Source organism: Raphanus sativus, unplaced genomic scaffold (genome assembly GCF_000801105.2).
Source record: "Raphanus sativus cultivar WK10039 unplaced genomic scaffold, ASM80110v3 Scaffold1871, whole genome shotgun sequence".
Taxonomy (NCBI): domain Eukaryota; kingdom Viridiplantae; phylum Streptophyta; class Magnoliopsida; order Brassicales; family Brassicaceae; genus Raphanus; species Raphanus sativus.
This window is the reverse complement of record NW_026617180.1, coordinates 1-18,774: the sequence shown is the minus strand read 5'-3', so window position 1 is coordinate 18,774 and position 18,774 is coordinate 1. Positions and strand designations below refer to the sequence as shown.

Sequence of the window (18,774 nt, the reverse complement as noted above, 5' to 3'; positions counted from 1 at the left end):
GTCTTCATTGTTTGTACCTTCAATTCGTGTAAGTGTACTTTTTGCTCTAGCTAATTGTTTCAGGTCATTTTAACATTTGGTGATCTATGCAGTATAATTAGTTATAAAGACACGTATATGTTTTCTTTTTGCTTTAATGTCCACAAGAAAGAGAGAATCAATCTACATTAAAAAAAAAAAAACAAAGAAAACAGGCAACCAGATTTTCAAAATGAGAACGGTACATACATCAGAGGCAAGCATAAAGACTCAAACCAGTAACAAAAAACCAACCTGCAAATTCTGATAAGCAAAACTCAAAGGAGAGAGAGAGAGAGGCCTAATGCTTCTTCAACTAGAGAAAGGAGTCTTTTAAGATATCTTTTGGTGGCTAAACCAAAATTAAGCTTCAACGCTCACAAGCTCATACTCGATGAGGGAAAGATTGTTATCTTCCTTGACAGTGATGTCTGTGGAATCCTCAGCGACTTCAACACGCCCCCACCTATCAACAGCAAGCCTCATAGAGCCCTTGTACATGTCGATCTTCGCATTGCGCAGGGTCACTATCTTCCCTTCTTTCATCAAATCCACTGTCCCCAAAAAATTAAATCATTAACAAACAATCAGATAAATCTCTAAATCACCTCAGAAAACTAACAATCTCCACACAAAAAAAACTACAAATCACCTTGATCGTTTCTTGCGGTAAAGATAATGATTCCAGTCTCATCACCAACAAGACATTCAGCAATACGCATCTGACGAGCCTGAGGACCACTGGGACGACCTCCTCCTCCTCCTCCTCTCTGCATCACCATCTTCGTGCTGATAACTTTCACGTTAAGTGAGAGACCATTGGTTCCTGGTCTCAGCTCACTAACCTTGGTGAACACAGGCTTCCTCAATGCAGGTGATGCCTCAGCCATTTTCTATTTACAAAAACCCCATAAAAAAAGAAGTAAACTTTCTACAAATCACCACTGAGAATAACTCAATTCGCAAGCAAAAACAAAAAAAAAGCAGCTTTGAATTTGGTAATCAGACAATCACAACCAACCCCAACAAAATGCGATCAGACAAAAGCCATCGAAATAGAAACAGCTTAACAAGACGAGTTACAGTGATAAAGGTAAAGACTTTATTAAACCCAACACATCGATTAAAACGATGCGTTTGATTCGTAAAACATCAATTCACGGTGATCAAAGCCGATCAAATTAAAAATGTAAAAATCTTTTGACCAGTGAGATTCATGGAATCTCCGATCTAGCAGATAAGATTCACGATAAATATAATTGAATCGAAACAAGGGATAGATAGTATGATTCACCTACGTTTTTTGTTTTGGCGGAAGAGACGATTCACTTGGCGATTAGATCTGTTTTTAAGGCGATGAACACAACAAAGACGCGGCGATCTAAAACTCGGAATATTAATACTAACCGTAGATCCGTGACCTGAACACGTGTATTGAGTCTCTTGTCCTAACAAAATCTTGAATAAAACACAGCCTTGTATTTTGTACAAAATTGAGATTGACCCTTATAACTTTGAGTAATACATATTGCACCCTAAATTTTTTGAATAATTACAGAAGGTTAAAATAAATGCAAAATAAAAACAGCATTGGGCCGAAAAAATACACGAAAGCCCAATAGTGAGCCGAGAGCGCTGAACGATTATAATCTTGAGGAAAAACCAAACCGGTTGATTAAGACAAATCGGGCACCATTGGTTTGACGTTGACAAAGAAACCCTCTTACAGTGTTTTTTTTTTAAAACATTTGTTACCGAATGTAGAAACAAAAAAACAAAAGAAAACAACACGTTTACTGTTGAGTTTAGAGCTGAGATTTGATTCTCATTTAAGCTTTTTTGGTGACAAAATTTACATGTTTGAAACTAGACATCTTTGATTTTTCTTGGTAATAGATTTTTTGACTTCTTTAGAACCTTCACAAAATTTTCTTAAAGGGTCTCAAAAGAACCCAAGCAAACATGAAACAATTCAGCTTCCTTTTTTAATTTTTCCGGCGAGTTGATTCAGTAGTTCGTTCGGCGACTAGTGTTGAAGGCTCTCTCAGATTCACGGCTTGTGAAGTCTTGGCTCGTGTAGTAGCCGTTACTAGTATCGTAATCCGTTGAATCTTCGGAGGCTCTTCTGAACATACGAATCTCAGTACTGTATTGACCGGAGTTATAGACTATACTTTGACCTACTTTGACTCCATTTGACAGATCCGACATGTCGTCTCTCGTGTCCAGAGCTCTTACAACCTGTTTGTAACGTGAGAAACATTCTAGATCAGTTAAGGGGGGTTTGCATTAGGTCGAGTCACCATGGTTGAGTATAATCCTGACCTGAACCATACGAGGTCGTTTTAGAGCTGAATGTCTAACACAAGACGCTGCAGTTTCAATCATCCTATAGACTTCGCCTTCAATGTAATGCTTTTCAAGCCGTGGATCCACTACTTCGCTGATGTCACCTTTTTCAATGGCCTCGATTAGCCGCGGACGTGCCTGCCAAGCCACCAAGCCAACACCCTCGTATTTTGTTATTTCCATTATTTAAAATCCAATTTTATTAAATCAAGACATGAAAAGTACCCATTCAACGAGACTTTCTTCACCCAGAGGTTGAGAGGTGTCGACAGGTTTGCGACCGGTGATGAGTTCGAGTAGCACAACTCCAAATGAAAACACATCTGATCTATCCGTTAGTTTCCCGCTTGATGCATATTCTGGGGCTAAATACCTGCATGTATGCATGCAACGTAACGTTTTTCCTTAACTTATCTTTTACATGTTGATGACTAAAAAAGGAGGACATGTAACAGTACCCAAATGTGCCCATGACTCGTGTCGATATGTGGGACTGTGCAGTATCGTTCAGTCTGGCGAGTCCAAAATCTGCAACCTGTAAAGAACTAATCAAATGCTAGGCCAAGAAAATACTAACGATTTATATGAATACTGTATTATTATTAAAAACAAGATAAAATAAAATGAAATATTGACTTTGCCTGAGCTTCGAATTCATTATCCAACAGAATATTTGACGATTTGATGTCCCTATGGATAATCTTCGGGTGACCTATTAAATTGATAGAAAAGCTAAATCAGCTACTAGAGTGATCATTTAAGATCAAATCTTCACTTTCTAATTTGTACATAGTTTTCTACCAAAGATAATATATTTACATTTCAGTAAGAAAATATATTAAAAAAATGTAATGGAGAGAGTACTTACAATCTTCATGTAGATAAGCAAGTCCTTTGGCTGCGCCAACTGCAATCTTGACTCGTTTAGTCCATTCCAAAACCGGTAAGTCTTTGCCTGACAACAACATAAGAAACGGTTGTCATTAGAAAGACATATTTACATGTCAACACAAATCTTAATCCAAACCCTAACTGAGCAACAAAGTATAGAGAAAGTAAAAGAGAGAGAGAGAGAGAGATTGTAGAAGAAGTACCATGTAAATGGTGATCCAAAGTATTGTTGGGAACAAACTCATAGATGAGGAATCTATGTTGCTCAGAGATGCAATAACCCACAAGAGACACCAAGTGCCTATGATGCACTCTGCTTATGATCTCTACTTCAGCTTTGAACTCTCTATATCCTTCAGCACTGATCGACTTTAGCTGCTTAATCGCGATTGGCTTTCCCTCGCAAATGATACCCTTGTAGACGTATCCGAAACCACCTTCTCCTATGACATAGCTCTTGCAAAACCCTTCTGTTATCTGGCTTAGCTCCTCGAAGGTGAAAGGGGTCTTTGAATTTCCTAAAACTGCCGAGTCAGGGGTTGATGATCTACCTGGTTTTTGATTACCCAAACTGTTGTTAGTATCTGGTGAATAGTTTTGCGCCGAGATGTTGCCGTTTCCAGGTTTTTGCCTGTAGTTAACAAATCCATCTGGGCCAAAAGCAAGGTTTAGAAAGAAAAAATAAAGAACCAAGAACCAAAGATTAACAAGAACTTGAATTAAGAATCAGGTAAAAAAGAACACAGAATCAGGAATCAAGGACAAGATTAGAACAAGACTAAAACACAAAATCAAGGCCTATAGGGTTTCTTGTGACCCAAGAATCAACACTCATAAATCAAATAAAAACAAGAAAAAGAAATCAATAATCAGTAACATGGAATTAAGGATTAAGAACAAGCGGACGATCAAAAGGAAAAATCAAGAATCTAAAACATAAAAGAAGAATAAAAATCAAGAACAAGACATGATTTCAAGAACCAATTTAAGACCACACAGAAAGTTTCTTTTCTACCTGTATTAACAGAGACATTAGCTGGTGGCAAATAGTTCTGGTTAGAACGTGGCGAAGAAGATTTCTTTTGTTTCCTCCGAATGAAGAAAACGGCAGCAACGAATACAAAGACCAAGACACTTGCGAGCCCAATGCCTATCATTGTCTTCTGCGTGTAGTTAGAATCATTGCTTTGTTGTCCACTACCACCATTTCCGTTATTACTATTAGCATGATGTCTATTAGAACCTCCGGAGTTGTTTTCCGAGCCGGAGAGGGAAGGATGAGACGGGGGAGAATTAGACGACGAGGGCACACGATTTGATCCTCCTGCTGCATGAGGTGAATCCAACGAATTAGGGTTTCTTGGGGCATGAGGGGTTAGAGGGACAACCGGAGGCGATGGAGATGATGGAGGAGATCCTTGGCTGCCGGGAGTTTCGGGGGACGGCGGCGAAAAAGGAGTAGAAGGCGGAGAGGGATTAAAAATAGGGTTGTTGGGTAGTTCTAAGCCATTTACAGTAGGTTGCTGAGTAACTAATGTCGGAGGAGTAAGAGGAAATTGAATTTGGGGCGTTGGAGGAGGAATCACCACGGGAGAGTTTCCGGCTGGGGTGGATTGAGGCGGAGGTTGAGGCTGAGGAGGTGACGGAGGTGGAGTTGTAGAAGGTGGAGGCGAGGAAGGAGGCGTTGGAGGTGAAGTTGCATTAGTAGATTGATTAGACGGTGGTGGAGAAACGGTTACCATGGGAGGAGGAGATGATTGTGAACCACCGCCACCGTCTGGCGGTGATGGAGGAGATGGAGGTGAGGTAGTTGGAGGTTGTGTCGTCTGAGAACCATCGGTGGTTTTCTGATCATTTACTCCTCCACCGGTGGTTTTCTGATCCGTTGATTCTCCACCGGTGGTATTCTGATCAGTTGATTCTCCACCGGTGGTATTCTGATCAGTTGATCCTCCAGGGGTGGTTTTCTGATCAGTTGATCCTCCTCCGATGACGACGGTTTTCGGCTGTGAAGCTACAAACGGAGTTAGCTTCTTTTCGATTAACTCTGCTTGTTCCTGGACTTTGTCCATTTGTAATTCACCTTTGCTTCTGTCGCTTTCCTTCTTTTACATATTTGAATTTGCCCTAAAAGGCGTTCCTTGGGAAACAAGAAAGGTTCTTCTTCTACAAAATTCCTCAAAACTAAAATCAATTATAGCGGCTTCTAGAGGTACTGTTCTTATGTGATCATCAATATTGTGGAAATTAACGCAAGAGGTATGAAGAAGAAAAACAAAATCCAGGCCTATAGGGTTTCTTGTGACCCAAGGAGGGTAAGAGAGTTTTTTTATCAAGTCGATTCAGATTTTTGTTAGTTGATGATTTTTTTCTCATGTGTTTTTCCGTGTGTAAAAATAGAAAATCTCCCAAATCTCAACAATTGAATTCTAAAAACTACTGAGAAAATAGGCTAAAAATTCACATGATTGTTTTGTAAATTGCAATATCTGGAACATTCACCATTCAGCTTCATTGTCGGAATGCCGAGTAAATTGTTCTCTCTAAAATATTATTCTAAGCCATTTCCGTTAAATTTCTTTAAAATGAAAAATTAGAAAATTTGAGCCAGCATTTAATTTTAAGCTCTTTCCGTGAAATATTTGTCTTTATAATCAAGGTAATTGATCAGACAATGGTCGAATAAACATGGGATAGTAAAACTTCCATGCGTTTAAAATTCATACTAGTAATATTTGAATACTACTCTCTAAAGACATCTCAAAGTAATGTTAGCAATGCAATGCAGCCCGTTTGACCCTAGTTAAATGAGAACAACATCTTCTGTAAAAAGTGACAGATTGAAAGAGGCATCTAAAGGAGAGTAAGCATCCAAAAATTGCTAAGCTAGAGAAGTCAAAAGGAGATCCAACAAAACCAAAAGAAGCTTTCTTACTTACTTACTAGACAAAGTTGAAATCTGATTTGGCAGTCAAAGGTCAAAGTTGAGAGCTTTTTTTTGCTCTGAAATCTGAAAAGTAATAAACTGAGGGTACAAAGATGAGGTCACCCACCTTGTGGATCACACCGATATAATGAATGTGGAGTTTCATGAATGTGCTTCTGTAATTTATATATATATATATAATATGTTTTCTGTATAATCATAAAATAAATATACATTGTAATATCATAAATGCTTTGAAAAGAAAGTAAGAGTCACACTTTGCTCATTTACAATAACCATAGAGAGTGAGAGAGAGACAAAAGGAAGTAGACAGTGAAGGAGGTAACGACGCTTGAAGATGATGTTTCCTAAGGAGAGAGAGAGAGGTAGCAGCAGTGGTTTGGGTCAAGGTGGTGAAGTAGATGTTGAGAACTTGAGCTTCTTCAAGATCTTTCAGGGTGAAGACTTATCCGCTGAAAGCATGGTACTTTTCTTTACTTAAAAACTCTCTTTCATCTCTTTAAAATTTGTACTTCTCTTGATACCTTCATTTTGAAAAGGGTTCCAATCTTTCGGTGGTCTTTGAAAAGGTTAAATCTTTGCGTTCTCTGTGTATGAAACGTTAACTCTGTTTCTGACGTGGTAGAGGGTTTCTCTGTTTGAAAAGTTGAAATCTTTGTTAGCTTTGTGTGAAAGGTAGACTGACTTCACTTAAAGGTTGAGTCTTTGTCTTCTTCTGCTCTCAGAAACAAACATAAAGGTTGAGTCTTTATATTTGTTTGCGATAGACCCCCACTTGATGATTAGTGGTGAAGATTGAAACTTTGTCCTTATAGTTTGACTAAAAAGTCTTTTACATTCTTCTTTGTATGTGTGTTCAGAGAGCGTTTCCGTACGACTTCATAAGAAACGTCCCTCAAGACGATTTCTCCAGTAACATGGTGATAAGGACGCAATGTGGACTCTCATGGGAAGTAAAAGTCTCCATGAACCCATGTTTCTACTACATGGAGAAGCGTGGGTGGAACCAGTTCGTGAACGACAATGCCTTGGGAGACAAAGAGCTTGTTACCTTCACCCACACTGGACTCATGTGCTTCAATGTCAACATCTACGAGGAGAATGGCAAGGAGGTTGTCACACCTAGGAGGAGGCCCCGGACGATGGCTTCTTTAAGTAAGTTTTTAGCTTTTTGATCCTTTTTAAGGAAACTGAGAAGAATACAAATACTTTTACTTTGATGATGATGAAAAAAAAAACAGGTGGGATCAAGAAGGAAGCAGGGAAGAGCAGCAACAAAGATGTTAAGAAGGCTGAGAAGACAGGTGGGGTCAAGAAAGAAGTAGGAGAGAGCAGCAAGAGAGATGTTAAGAAGGCTGAGGAGATAGCTGAATCTACGCGAGGAGATAAGCTCAAAAGCAAGAGATGTGAGGGAGGCGAAACATCCAAGAAGAAGAAGAAGAAGATGAAGAGCAATAACGTTGAGCACACTGTTCCAGTATTCAGCGTCACCTTAACGGCATCATACCTCAAGTTCCTCCTGGTAAGATCTAAAACCAAATATATATATATATATATTATCCACACAGTCTCTGTGATGTTGATTGATTTTTTGTTTTTTTTCAGCCAATCCCAAGATATTTTGCTGAGGAACATATCTCGAATCAGTCTAAGAGGGTCACCATTCATCACTTGGACGGGAACTGTTCATGGGAGGTGCTTTGCTTGGTGAGGAAGAGAAAGGCAACCTTCTCAAGTGGATGGGCGACATTGGCAAGAGAGTACCCTTTATCAGTTGGCGACATTTGCGCCTTCAAGCTCATCAAACCAACCGAGTTTCAACTTCTTGTCACTGGAAAGGTCGTTGAGGAGATCATGACTGACTGATGTTAACTGTCTTTGTTGCTTTCTTATTCTTCTTATCCATAAAGACAAGTTTTTGATCACTTTAGGTGTTTGTGACTGTTTCTCTCTACCTAATGTTTAATGTGTTTTTAAATACTTTTATCACAATGTTGATGATTAGTTTCATCTTTTGGGATTATTATGAATTATCAAATGTTTTTAAGTATTATTATCTTTATGATTTGTATGAAGCATACTAGTAGGCTTCTTCTAGGCTTAAGAAAAATATACATTTCAACAAGCTTCATGATCAGACTGAACTCTGTTTCTTGCTGGCTTCCCAATCTGCAAACAATCAATAGGAGGAAGAGTAGGAGTGTTGAGCTCACCAAACGTCTGCCAACAAAAAGGATCATACATATGATACCGTTCTTGAACCGGTTTAAGCTCTATTGCAGACAACTGCACATCTACGCAGGGGAAGTCATCACTGCAGGCGAAATGAACCGGTTTCACGGTATAAGTGCCTTTGATCCTCTCGTAAGTCACTCCTTCGACTGCAACCGCTGACGTCTGGTTCTTGCACGTGGTATGGTCGCAGTAGAATTGGTCTATCACTATCGGAAGCTGGACTTCGTTGAGCTGAATGTTCGAGAAGAGTATCCCTTTCACTGATCCTACTCCTCCTTGCCACGTCTTGATCCTGACCCCTGTCATCGTGTTGTGCATGGCCACGTCTCGCACTGTTATGTTCGAGACGCATGCTTTTGTGCTGTCTTTGCCGAGGCTACCGATGCTGATACCATGACCCGGTCCACAGTTCACGTTGTGTATGTATACGTTAGAGCAACCAGTTTGGATCGAGATGCAATCATCTCCTGCACGTACACATCGAGAGGAGACATCATTAGCCAAGAATTCAAGAATTCAAGAAATCAAGAAATCAAGAATTCAAGATTCATACCGCAAGAGAGTGTTGTGCTGTGAATGAGGACATCTCTAGTGTTCTGGAGGTGAATCCCATCAGTGTTTGGACTGTCACCAGGTGAAGAAACGGTCATGTCATGTACCAAAACGTCTCCGCAGTTATCGAATTTGAGGTGACATTGAGGACTGTTTTGGATCGTTATACCAGACACTTCCACACCAACACTCCCATAGAATCTTAGCGCCTATATACATACACATATCAGTAAACAACAGTTTAACAATCCCAAAACTCTTTTGTCTTTGTTACTCACCGTTGGTTTGATGCTTGGCATTTTCAAATCAAACTCACTTTCTGGAGGGTTTTGGTGATTAACAGAGTTGTTCAAGGGGACGATGAGTTTGGTTTCACCATCGATGAAAGGGTAATCTTGTTGCCACCAACCAGAGCCTCTTCCATCAATCACACCTTTCCCTTGTACTTTGATTCCTATCAGCTTTGTGAAATCAATCCACCACATTAACCCTTTTCCCCATGACTTTGAATCCGTTGGAGCTATAATTGTACCATCAAGCTGCAACCGCACAAAACGTTTTAGATCTTTTTTTTTTTTAACTAAAGAGAGACAGTTTTTATATTTTCAAAAGATCCTCAAGTCCACCTGAAACACAATGTTTGGTTCACAATAAGGACCAGAGAATGAGATTGGACCGACAAGGAAAGTGTATTCAGGTGGTATGATCATCATCGATGCCTCCACTTTGCAAGCAGCTGCCCAAGCCGCTTCAAACGCCTGCAAAACATTATGAACACTCTGTTAATTACGCTGATTACCATTATAATAATGGTTATTAAGGCTTGTAAATTGTGGTCCCATTTGTAATCTTTTGTCACTTTATATTCGTTTGTCTTTTCCTTTTGGCGCAAGTTAACATTTAAGACAGAAAAAATATTGAAAAAAATTATAGTGACTTTACAGACACAAAAACCATTTTAGCTCTGTTTTTTTTTCTTGTTCTGTCTCGTGTTCTGTCTCAGTGATCTCTCAACTGTAACTTGTCTTTTTCTAATTCTCATGAAAAAGATATATAAAAGGCTCTAGTTGAGTCAAATACTACCACTAGGATTGCAAACTGTACGGACAACAAAATAAATGAGCTTTTTATTCAGTTTTTATTTATTTTTATATACCTTAGTGTCATCGCATTTGCCATCACCCTTTGCACCAAAATCCATCACATTGAAGACCTGAGATTCATCTAGCGGCGGAAGGGACGGTGGTTGGACTTTTGGTAGTCGTGAAACCACCGGAGAGTTATTGTCGTCAGCTTTTGGCGGCGTTATCAGCTTTGGCTTTGGTTTAGGTTTAGACTTGTGGTGATGACTGTTGATGTTATTGTGAGAGCTGTGGTGACTGTTCCCATGGTTTTTCGGTTTCTTGCTTGACAAGGAATCAAACAAGTCAGAGGATCTTCGGTTGTTATGTCTCCAGTGTCTTCCTCTTCTAGCTATGCAAGTCTCTAGGGTTACAGACCAGACCAAAGCGGCTATTAGCATCATCATCGTAATGCTTCTCAGCCTTAGACTTTTCCTCATTATCATTTTTTTGTTTGTTTCTCTGTCTAAACGAAGAGTGTTTCGTGGTGGTTGAGAGTAAGAGAGACTTTGGTTTCTTTGAAGTTGTTGTTGGTTTAAATTGAAGAAAGAGAACGTTTTTGTGGGGATTTAAATAAGGAAACAGTCCAAGAATAATGTAGAGAGGCTCACGGGTTTTCAAAATGGAATTTTATTTGCAGATTGTAAATGAAAATGGAATCAATAGTCCTTTTCTTTCTATATTGTGAGTGACAAACTTATTTACCTAAATTACTAAATAAACGAATAAGTCTAAAATCTCAAATTTTATTGTTATTGGTTGGTAGATTCTATCATTTTTATTAAAATCTTGTATTATTGGTTTAATGATTGTTTAACAATTTGCAAAAAAAATTATTGTTCAGAAAATTTAGTTTTTAATGATTCTAAGTTTTCATCAGATTTTGGTGTTATAACTGAATTCAAGATAATTTTATTCATAAAACAAAACTTCAAAAATCTTGCACATTTCCTTTAAATTCTTAAAATTAGATTTTTCATATATTTTTTTAAAATATGAAAAACTCAATAGAAGTCTTTATAAATTTAACAATTTTTTTTGAATTTTGCAATCAACCAACTCTACAAATATTATATTTCTACTAACCCCTTCTAATCTTACTTTATATTAGTTACCTGTATACGATAATAATATCATCTATGAACTAAATTATCATTATTTGGCTAGTTTAGATTTGGACTTTGGTCCAGTTGATTTATATGATGGGTCGTAACAGATGATTAGTATATCCTCTGATATTAGTCGAAAAATATTTTAAATTCGGATCAAATAATGTGATACGCTTTTGTAACACTAAATAGTTTCTATTCAGATCCGACTAGATCAGCCGGTAAAATTTATCAAAAAGATGTACGCTTTTAATTGGATTTATTTAAAATAAAGATTATATTGACAGTGATGTAAAGTTACTACTCGTGAATTATGCGGAAGTTTATGAGTAGAAATATGCCAAAAGTATACCTGAAACAAAGATTATTTTACCGTGCGTAAAAGTTCCAAACGGCCAACACCTAAATTGTATGTGGAGTAAATACTGGTCAGGGGCTATGTGTATGCCACCTGGAGAGTATTTGATGGTCAAAAGCTCATCTAATTTGGTTGGGCACATGGATAGCCAAGACTTCACCATACTCACATGTATATACTCCCCATGAAGTGAGATACTTAAGATGAGGTGCATATTCAGTTTTAGGATCTTTATGTTTATTTGGATATCTAGAATCAGATCGAAACAAGCATTGAAGCATGTGTGTATAGCGTAGGCATGTGTTGGATCTGTCGTATTGGCACGACGAGAGTGTCTTATATTTCTCACAATTAGTTTACCAGTGTACAAGTTCAAGAGGTCATGTAGAAAAAATAACTGTTTTCTAAATACATAGGACTGTGATTTTATAATCAATATTTCAGTCATTATCAATAACACCATGCTAGAGATAGATAGATAGTATGGCCAAGAGCATAGAAGTTCTTCAAAAAGCCAAGTTAAGTAACGATATATTTTAAAATCTGAAATTAATAAAATAAATTAATAACAAAAAATAAACTCGATGATTAATATAAGAATTCCAAGTGGATAATCAAAATCTTGAAAAAAGTTGAGTTGAAACAAAAGTTTGTTGAGAAATAATGTGTTTCATGAAGATATAAAAAGAAAGAGACTCGTGAGTGGTCTATATGTTATGGGCACTGATTATAACGTCTCTTTTAGCACTCACATGCACCACTTCACGGGCATTGTTTTTGTATTCACAACTCCAATTATTAGTACTTATTTCATTGTTTCTCTTATGTATATAATGTTGAATCTATTCTATTAGTATTAAATTTTATTTACTATTCAAGAAAAAGGCTGCTATTTTAGGAAGGAGCAGAAACAGAAAACAGAAAGTTAACCGAAGCTTTTCTCTTTGCTTCGTCGCAGGGGCCAGTCTGATATTTTTTAAAAATCGTAATGTCTTACGCTTAAATAAATGTTCTACTACAACTAAAGTTATTATATAACATCGTGATGGCTTAAACGATCGGTTCTTTTGTGTGCTCGACCCAGTCTCAAATCTTGGTCGTCATATTAAACCTCATACAAATGGATCGGCGTGAAAAGTGTTTTATGTCGTTATGTTAATCATTTATGAATTTCCCCTATATAAGATAGTATAACGTATATTACATTAACTACGTTATATTGATATTAGCTACGCATTTTTTCCTCGTTTTACTTAGATCAAGGACTGGATCTAGCCAAAAGGATCGTATTATGCCACATGGTATTATTGTATTAATTCTACAAAATTGTGCAGTCATGTACCGTACACATAAACCACCTTTGGGATTCAGAAAAAGCTTTGTGCGCTCATAGTTTTATGAAATTTCTTGTCTTTCAAATAAAACTTAAATTAATGAATAAATACAAAAGAATGCTCACTTCAACTGTTGTAAGCTGGAAAAAAGGAAGTTGTTTTGTCCTAATAGAACCCTCAAAAATGAATAGGCAACTGTTATTTTTTTATCATGGTTTTTCAGAACCATTATTATTAAATGCTTATAATTAAATATTGATTTACTATACATATTCTGCAAATAGTAAAGTATCATGTGATGAACACACTCATATATGTGATTCGACAGTTTTCTTCTTGACAGCCATAACGCTGGTGGCTATCTAATATTTCTAATTCTTCCAAATCAAAATAAACAACAAAAGATGAGATTATTGTGACAATAATATTGTGACAACAAAAGATGACAAAATAAACATGAAACGTTGATCTTGATGGTTGGTGAATAAATATTCGGATAAATTTCTGTGTATTCTTTTCTATAAACGTAAATAACAATGGTTAGGGGATTTTCTTAGGTTTCATATTTGGTGATGAATCATAATCTTTTAACCCTTTTTTTTACATATCTTTTAACCTTGTTATGTAAACATTTGGGAAACTTCAACCGCTCCATTTTTTTGCTCAAATACGATCTTGCCTGCACACATGTTTCCTAGTAATATACTAGCGATAATCAACATGCCGATTTGAATACTGTCACGCACGAAGATGCACGAAAGTCAAAATCGTTTTAGTTACGTTTTAATTAAATATGCGTAGATGGTCAGAGACCAGTGACATGTTGGCTTCTTTACTGAGATTACAGTTAGTTTCAGTTTTACTTAGTCAGCAAATATATACGTCCAAATAGATCCCTCTAAATGACCTTCTCTTTCATTAAAACGTATCGAAGATGCCAGTGTTCATTGTTGCATAAGACGAACAAGTACAAAAAGCAAAACAATTATATAAAATGAAGGAAAGAATCCTAAGAATCAATAAATCTGTTAACATTTATTAAAACCAAGCCTAAAGCTAACGTTGCATATATAAAATCAAAGACTTCTAAGGTGGACCAAATATGTTGGCAACATGATGTTGCCTATCTCTGTTGGTGCTCTTCATATATTTTGTTTTTGTACTTAGTTACGAGACGGTAAATGCACATATACGTTCGTTAAACCTTTTAAGGGATCATCAAGAAATACTACACTGAGTGATAAATCTTGTTTATGTTGGATAAGCTTCAAAAGAGCTTACTTAGACAATAAGTTATTCATTAAGATAAGTAGAATAACAATAGGATTAGGATTAAGTTATGTTCCTAGTTCAAGTTGTAATAGGTCAAGATAAGAGCCTATATAAAGAGATCAAAGTTGTAAGAGATATCTCAAGAAGTTAAGAATATATAAAACGAAGAACAGTTTTATAATCCAAGCTTGCATACATACGTTTTGATCTTGGTGACTATATTTGGTATCAGAGCACTAGGTTATTCGTATTTGAGAAGACAAGAAGAAGGAAATCATGGCAGATACTAAAGATTTAACAGAAGTTAAGGCTCCGACTGCACTAGGAAGAAGAGAAGACGTTCCAAATACAGTGGTCTGTCCTATGCTTTCAACGACAAATTACAATGTCTGGGTGAAAAAGATGAAAGCTCTCTTTAAGCTTCATAAGGTATGGGAGGTGATTGATCCAGGAACAGAGGATGAAGACAAGATAAATATGGCGATTGTACTGCTGTATCAATCAGTACCTGAAACTCTGGTAATGCAATTTGGAGATGACGATACTCCTAAGGAAATCTGGGATTCAATCAAAACAAAGAACGTAGGTGTTGAACGAGTAAAAGAAGCAAGATTGTTAACACTAATGAATGAGTTCGATCGCTTAAACATGGAAGACTCAGACAGTATTGATGCATTCACGAGCAAGCTAACTGAACTTGCATCAAAATCAGCCTCGTTAGGGCAGAAGATTGATCAACCAAAGCTCGTGAAGAAACTACTCAATAGTCTACCAATGAAGTTCATTCACATTACAGCTTCTATAGAACAGATGCTGGATTTAAATAAAACTTCCTTTGAAGATATTACAGGAAGACTCAAAGCATACGAAGAACGTGTCAAAGGCAAGACGGCATATGATCAACAAAACAACCTGCTTTTCGCAAGTTCAGAAGCCTCGTACAATCAGAATTCAAGAGGACGAGGAAGAGGCTGGAATCGTGGTCGTGGTCGTGGTAATGGTGGCAGAGGACGCGGAAGAAGCAATTCTGGAGAAGAAAACAAAGAAAAGAAGGACTACTCTCAGATTGTGTGCTTCAACTGCAAGAAAAAGGGACACTTTAAATCAGTGTGCCCTGAAAAGAAAGAGGATACACAGGAACTAAACAAAGCTGAGACAGAGATAGCAGAGGCGGCTCTGTATCTACACGAGCTTGTGTACCTTAATGAAGATAAAATATTACCTAAGGTGTTTGAAGATGATAAGAAAGAAGATGAAGTATGGTATTTAGACAACGGGGCTAGTAATCATATGACAGGACAAAGGTCTTATTTCTCAGAGCTTAACGAGAACATCAAAGGCAAAGTGAAGTTCGGAGATGGATCCTATGTGGATATCAATGGAAAGGGCTCAATTCTGTTTGAAGCAAAGAATGGTGAACAGAAACTCTTAACTGATATCTACTATATACCTAATCTAAGGAGTAATATCTTGAGTTTAGGCCAAGCAACTGAGCAAGGCTGTGATATAAGAATGAAGGACAGCTACCTGACCTTAAGAGATCCAAACGGAAGATTACTAGCTAAAGTGAAAAGAACTTCTAACAGGCTTTACAAGATAAAGCTTCAAGTTGGCCAAGCAGCGTGTCTTTTAGCTAAGATTAAGGAAGAACCTTGGCAATGGCATGCTAGACTCGGTCATATCAACTTCAAGACTATAAAAACGATGGCGACTCATGGAATGGTTAATGGTCTACCGGAGATTAATGAAGTAAAGCAAATCTGCGACTCTTGTTTAGTAGGAAAACAGACCCGACATCCCTTCCCAAAAGCAACATCGTTTAGAGCCTCTCGTGCTTTGGAGCTGTTACACGCCGATTTGTGTGGACCTATATCACCAGCTACTCTCTCTCAGAACAGATATATCTTTGTCATCATTGACGACTGCACAAGGTACATGTGGTCTATTTTACTAAAAGAAAAAAGTGAAGCATTTGATAAATTCAAGACTTTTAAGAACCTTGTGGAGAAGGATTTTGAGAAAGAGATAGTAACATTGCGTACCGACAGAGGAGGTGAGTTTACCTCACATCAGTTTCAAGAATTCTGCAATACCAACGGCATAAGACGTCACTTGACTGCTCCGTACACACCGCAACAGAACGGAGTGGTGGAACGAAGAAACCGTACACTTATGGAGATGACTCGCAGTATGTTAAAGGCTATGAATATGCCTAACTACTTATGGGGAGAGGCAGTTCGTCATGCCACCTATTTGATCAATAGAGTCCCCACAAGGGCTTTAAAAAATCAAACTCCCTATGAGTGTATACGAGGCAAGAAACCGAGTGTGTCTCATATAAGAGTGTTTGGTTGTGTGGCACATGCGAAGATAGACTCTGGTCAACTAAGAAAGCTTGACGACAGATCACTAGCTTTGGTACATCTCGGTATTGAACCAGGAACCAAAGCTTATCGGCTTTACAACCCTGATACGAAGAAAATAATCGTAAGTCGAGATGTGATTTTTAATGAAAAAGCTTGCTGGAATTGGAAGGGAGGAAGTAAGGAAGCTCAGAGTAAACCGGGTATGTTTCACATGTCATGGGGAGCTACAGAAGACAAAGGAAGTGGTCCTTACATTGGAGGAGTACAACGTGAAACAGCCTCACTTCCAGAGACAGTTGAAACAGAACAGAGTCCTGCAGAAGTAAAAACAGAGTCATATGAAACAGAGGAAACTGACTCTGTTGTGGAAGAAGAAAGCGATCAAGTACCGGAGTTGAGACGATCATCTCGACAAATAAATAAACCGGAGTATCTTAAGGATTACATCTTACTCGCAGAAGTAGAGTGTGAGATGTTACTTCTATCTATTAACGATGAGCCGATGAATTTTCATGAAGCAAAAGGTGATAAGAGATGGATAATGGCTTGTGAAGATGAAATAGGTTCTATCAACAAGAACAGAACGTGGTCACTAGTTGATAAACCTGTTGGAGTAAAGATCATAGGTCTCAAGTGGGTGTTTAAGATTAAAAGGAACGCAGACGGCACAATCATAAAGTTCAAGGCGAGGTTGGTTGCTAAAGGATACGTTCAAGAACACGGAATTGACTATGATGAAGTTTTCGCTCCAGTAGCTCGACTAGAGACCATACGACTGCTGATTGGTTTGGCTGCATCAAATCAATGGGAAATACATCATCTAGATGTCAAAACAGCTTTCTTACACGGAGAGTTGAATGAAGACGTCTACGTATCTCAGCCCGAGGGATTTGAAAAGAAGGGAGAAGAATGTAAGGTTTTCAAACTCTCTAAAGCTTTGTACGGCTTAAAGCAAGCTCCCCGAGCTTGGAACACGAAGCTTGATCAAGTATTAAAGAAGCTCAGGTTCAGAAAATGCAGCAAAGAAAGCTCTGTATATCGACGAGAGGACAAAGATACTCTGCTTATTATAGCTATATACGTGGATGATCTTTTTGTTACAGGGAACTCTGTGAAAGAGATAAAAGAATTTAAACGGTCAATGTCGCAGCAGTTTGAGATGTCTGATCTAGGCGTGTTGACTTACTATCTCGGAATGGAAGTAGAGCAAAGTCCACGAGGCATTACAATCAAGCAAGAAGCATATGCATTGAGGATACTAAAGGAAGCTGGATTAGATGATTGCAACTCAGTTAATATACCAATGGAATTTGGTTTGCAATTCTCTAAAGCACTAGATGAACCGGAGATTGACGCAACCTTATACAGAAGAAGGATAGGATGCTTAAGATACTTGATGCATTCAAGACCCGACTTAGCATTCTCTATAGGAATCTTAAGTAAGTATATGCATTCTCCACGAAAGTCTCATGGTGACGCATTGACGAAGGTGTTAAGATATCTAAAGGGAACTCAAGGCTACGGTTTGGTGTTCAAGCGTGGAGGATCACAGAAGCTCGTTGGTTTCAGTGATAGTAGCCATAACACTGATCCAGATGACAGTAGAAGCACAACTGGCCATTTGTTTTGTCTCGGAGATACACCATATCTTGGTGCTCGCAGAAACAGATGTAGTAGCTCTGTTCCTCATGTGAAGCTGAATACATGGCGGCAACAGAGGCGGCTAAACAAGCTATCTGGCTTCAGGAGTTAGTGAGTGAAATCACAGGAAGAAAGATCGAAAGGACACTGGTTCGTGTGGATAACAAGTCTGCCATAGCTTTGGCAAAGATCCAGTACTCACCGGCGAAGTAAACACATCCATAAACGTTTTTCATTTCATCAGGGAATGTGTAGAACGAGAGCTGATCGACGTTGAGCATATACCCGGAACAGAACAAAAGGCGGACATTCTAACTAAGGCACTAGGCAAAGATCAAGTTCAAAGAGATGAGGGATTTGATCAAGTTCAAGATTTAAGCAAAGGAGCTTTGAAGCTTAGAAGGGAGAATGTTGGATAAGCTTCAAAAAGCTTACTTAGAGAATAAGTTATTCATTAAGATAAGTAGAATAACAATAGGATTAGGATTAAGTTATGTTCCTAGTTCAAGTAGTAGGTCAAGATAAGAGCCTATATAAAGAGATCAAAGTTGTAAGAGATATCTCAAGAAGTTAAGAATATA

General features: G+C 37.9%; 4 protein-coding genes across 5 annotated transcripts; 1 reads left to right on the top strand and 3 right to left on the bottom strand.

Moving 5' to 3' along the window:
* Positions 1-180: 180 nt before the first annotated feature.
* LOC108806882 (uncharacterized protein At4g28440) lies at positions 181-1,468 on the bottom strand. 2 transcript variants are annotated; one of them, XM_018579089.2, is made up of 3 exons: positions 1,317-1,468; positions 671-911; positions 181-572 (listed from the first exon to the last, which is right to left on the bottom strand). In XM_018579089.2, the coding sequence occupies exons 2-3, from the start codon at positions 906-908 to the stop codon at positions 382-384; spliced, it is 429 nt and encodes a 142-aa protein (XP_018434591.1). In that variant the 5' UTR covers positions 909-911; positions 1,317-1,468; the 3' UTR covers positions 181-381. The 2 variants fall into 2 exon arrangements, with proteins under 2 accessions (XP_018434591.1, XP_018434592.1); XM_018579090.2 differs by having other exon boundaries at positions 1,313-1,454.
* A 441-nt stretch (positions 1,469-1,909) lies between these two features.
* LOC130504895 (putative proline-rich receptor-like protein kinase PERK11) lies at positions 1,910-5,412 on the bottom strand. The gene is made up of 9 exons (XM_056999506.1): positions 5,253-5,412; positions 4,274-5,135; positions 3,462-3,908; positions 3,236-3,322; positions 3,009-3,079; positions 2,826-2,902; positions 2,593-2,740; positions 2,344-2,505; positions 1,910-2,259 (listed from the first exon to the last, which is right to left on the bottom strand). The coding sequence occupies exons 1-9, from the start codon at positions 5,328-5,330 to the stop codon at positions 2,026-2,028; spliced, it is 2,166 nt and encodes a 721-aa protein (XP_056855486.1). The 5' UTR covers positions 5,331-5,412; the 3' UTR covers positions 1,910-2,025.
* Positions 5,413-6,461: 1,049 nt separating this feature from the next.
* Positions 6,462-8,226, top strand: LOC108805747 (B3 domain-containing protein At3g17010). Its single transcript, XM_018577687.2, has 4 exons — positions 6,462-6,668; positions 7,066-7,360; positions 7,447-7,727; positions 7,811-8,226. The coding sequence occupies exons 1-4, from the start codon at positions 6,543-6,545 to the stop codon at positions 8,069-8,071; spliced, it is 963 nt and encodes a 320-aa protein (XP_018433189.2). The 5' UTR covers positions 6,462-6,542; the 3' UTR covers positions 8,072-8,226.
* Positions 8,227-8,235: 9 nt separating this feature from the next.
* On the bottom strand, positions 8,236-10,673 carry LOC130504894 (polygalacturonase At1g48100-like). The gene is made up of 5 exons (XM_056999505.1): positions 10,149-10,673; positions 9,619-9,750; positions 9,271-9,531; positions 8,994-9,201; positions 8,236-8,907 (listed from the first exon to the last, which is right to left on the bottom strand). Exons 1-5 carry the CDS (start codon positions 10,557-10,559, stop codon positions 8,324-8,326), a joined length of 1,596 nt encoding a protein of 531 aa, XP_056855485.1. The 5' UTR covers positions 10,560-10,673; the 3' UTR covers positions 8,236-8,323.
* Positions 10,674-18,774: the final 8,101 nt, after the last annotated feature.

Bases quoted from the DNA above. Each gene is read 5' to 3' on its own strand.
- LOC108806882 (XM_018579089.2), bottom strand. From the start codon at position 908: ATGGCTGAGGCATCACCTGCATTGAGGAAGCCTGTGTTCACCAAGGTT. The intron at 573-670 runs GTGATTTGTAGT...TTTTGGGGACAG, and splicing joins TACCGCAAGAAACGATCAAG to TGGATTTGATGAAAGAAGGG.
- LOC130504895 (XM_056999506.1), bottom strand. From the start codon at position 5,330: ATGGACAAAGTCCAGGAACAAGCAGAGTTAATCGAAAAGAAGCTAACT. The intron at 3,323-3,461 runs GTACTTCTTCTA...TGTTGTTGTCAG, and splicing joins TTTGGATCACCATTTACATG to GCAAAGACTTACCGGTTTTG. The intron at 2,903-3,008 runs GCAAAGTCAATA...AGTTCTTTACAG, and splicing joins ATAATGAATTCGAAGCTCAG to GTTGCAGATTTTGGACTCGC.
- LOC108805747 (XM_018577687.2), top strand. From the start codon at position 6,543: ATGATGTTTCCTAAGGAGAGAGAGAGAGGTAGCAGCAGTGGTTTGGGT. The intron at 6,669-7,065 runs GTACTTTTCTTT...ATGTGTGTTCAG, and splicing joins ACTTATCCGCTGAAAGCATG to AGAGCGTTTCCGTACGACTT. The intron at 7,728-7,810 runs GTAAGATCTAAA...GTTTTTTTTCAG, and splicing joins CATACCTCAAGTTCCTCCTG to CCAATCCCAAGATATTTTGC.
- LOC130504894 (XM_056999505.1), bottom strand. From the start codon at position 10,559: ATGATAATGAGGAAAAGTCTAAGGCTGAGAAGCATTACGATGATGATG. The intron at 9,751-10,148 runs GTATATAAAAAT...AATGTTTTGCAG, and splicing joins GCAAATGCGATGACACTAAG to GCGTTTGAAGCGGCTTGGGC. The intron at 9,202-9,270 runs GTGAGTAACAAA...GTATGTATATAG, and splicing joins TGCCAAGCATCAAACCAACG to GCGCTAAGATTCTATGGGAG.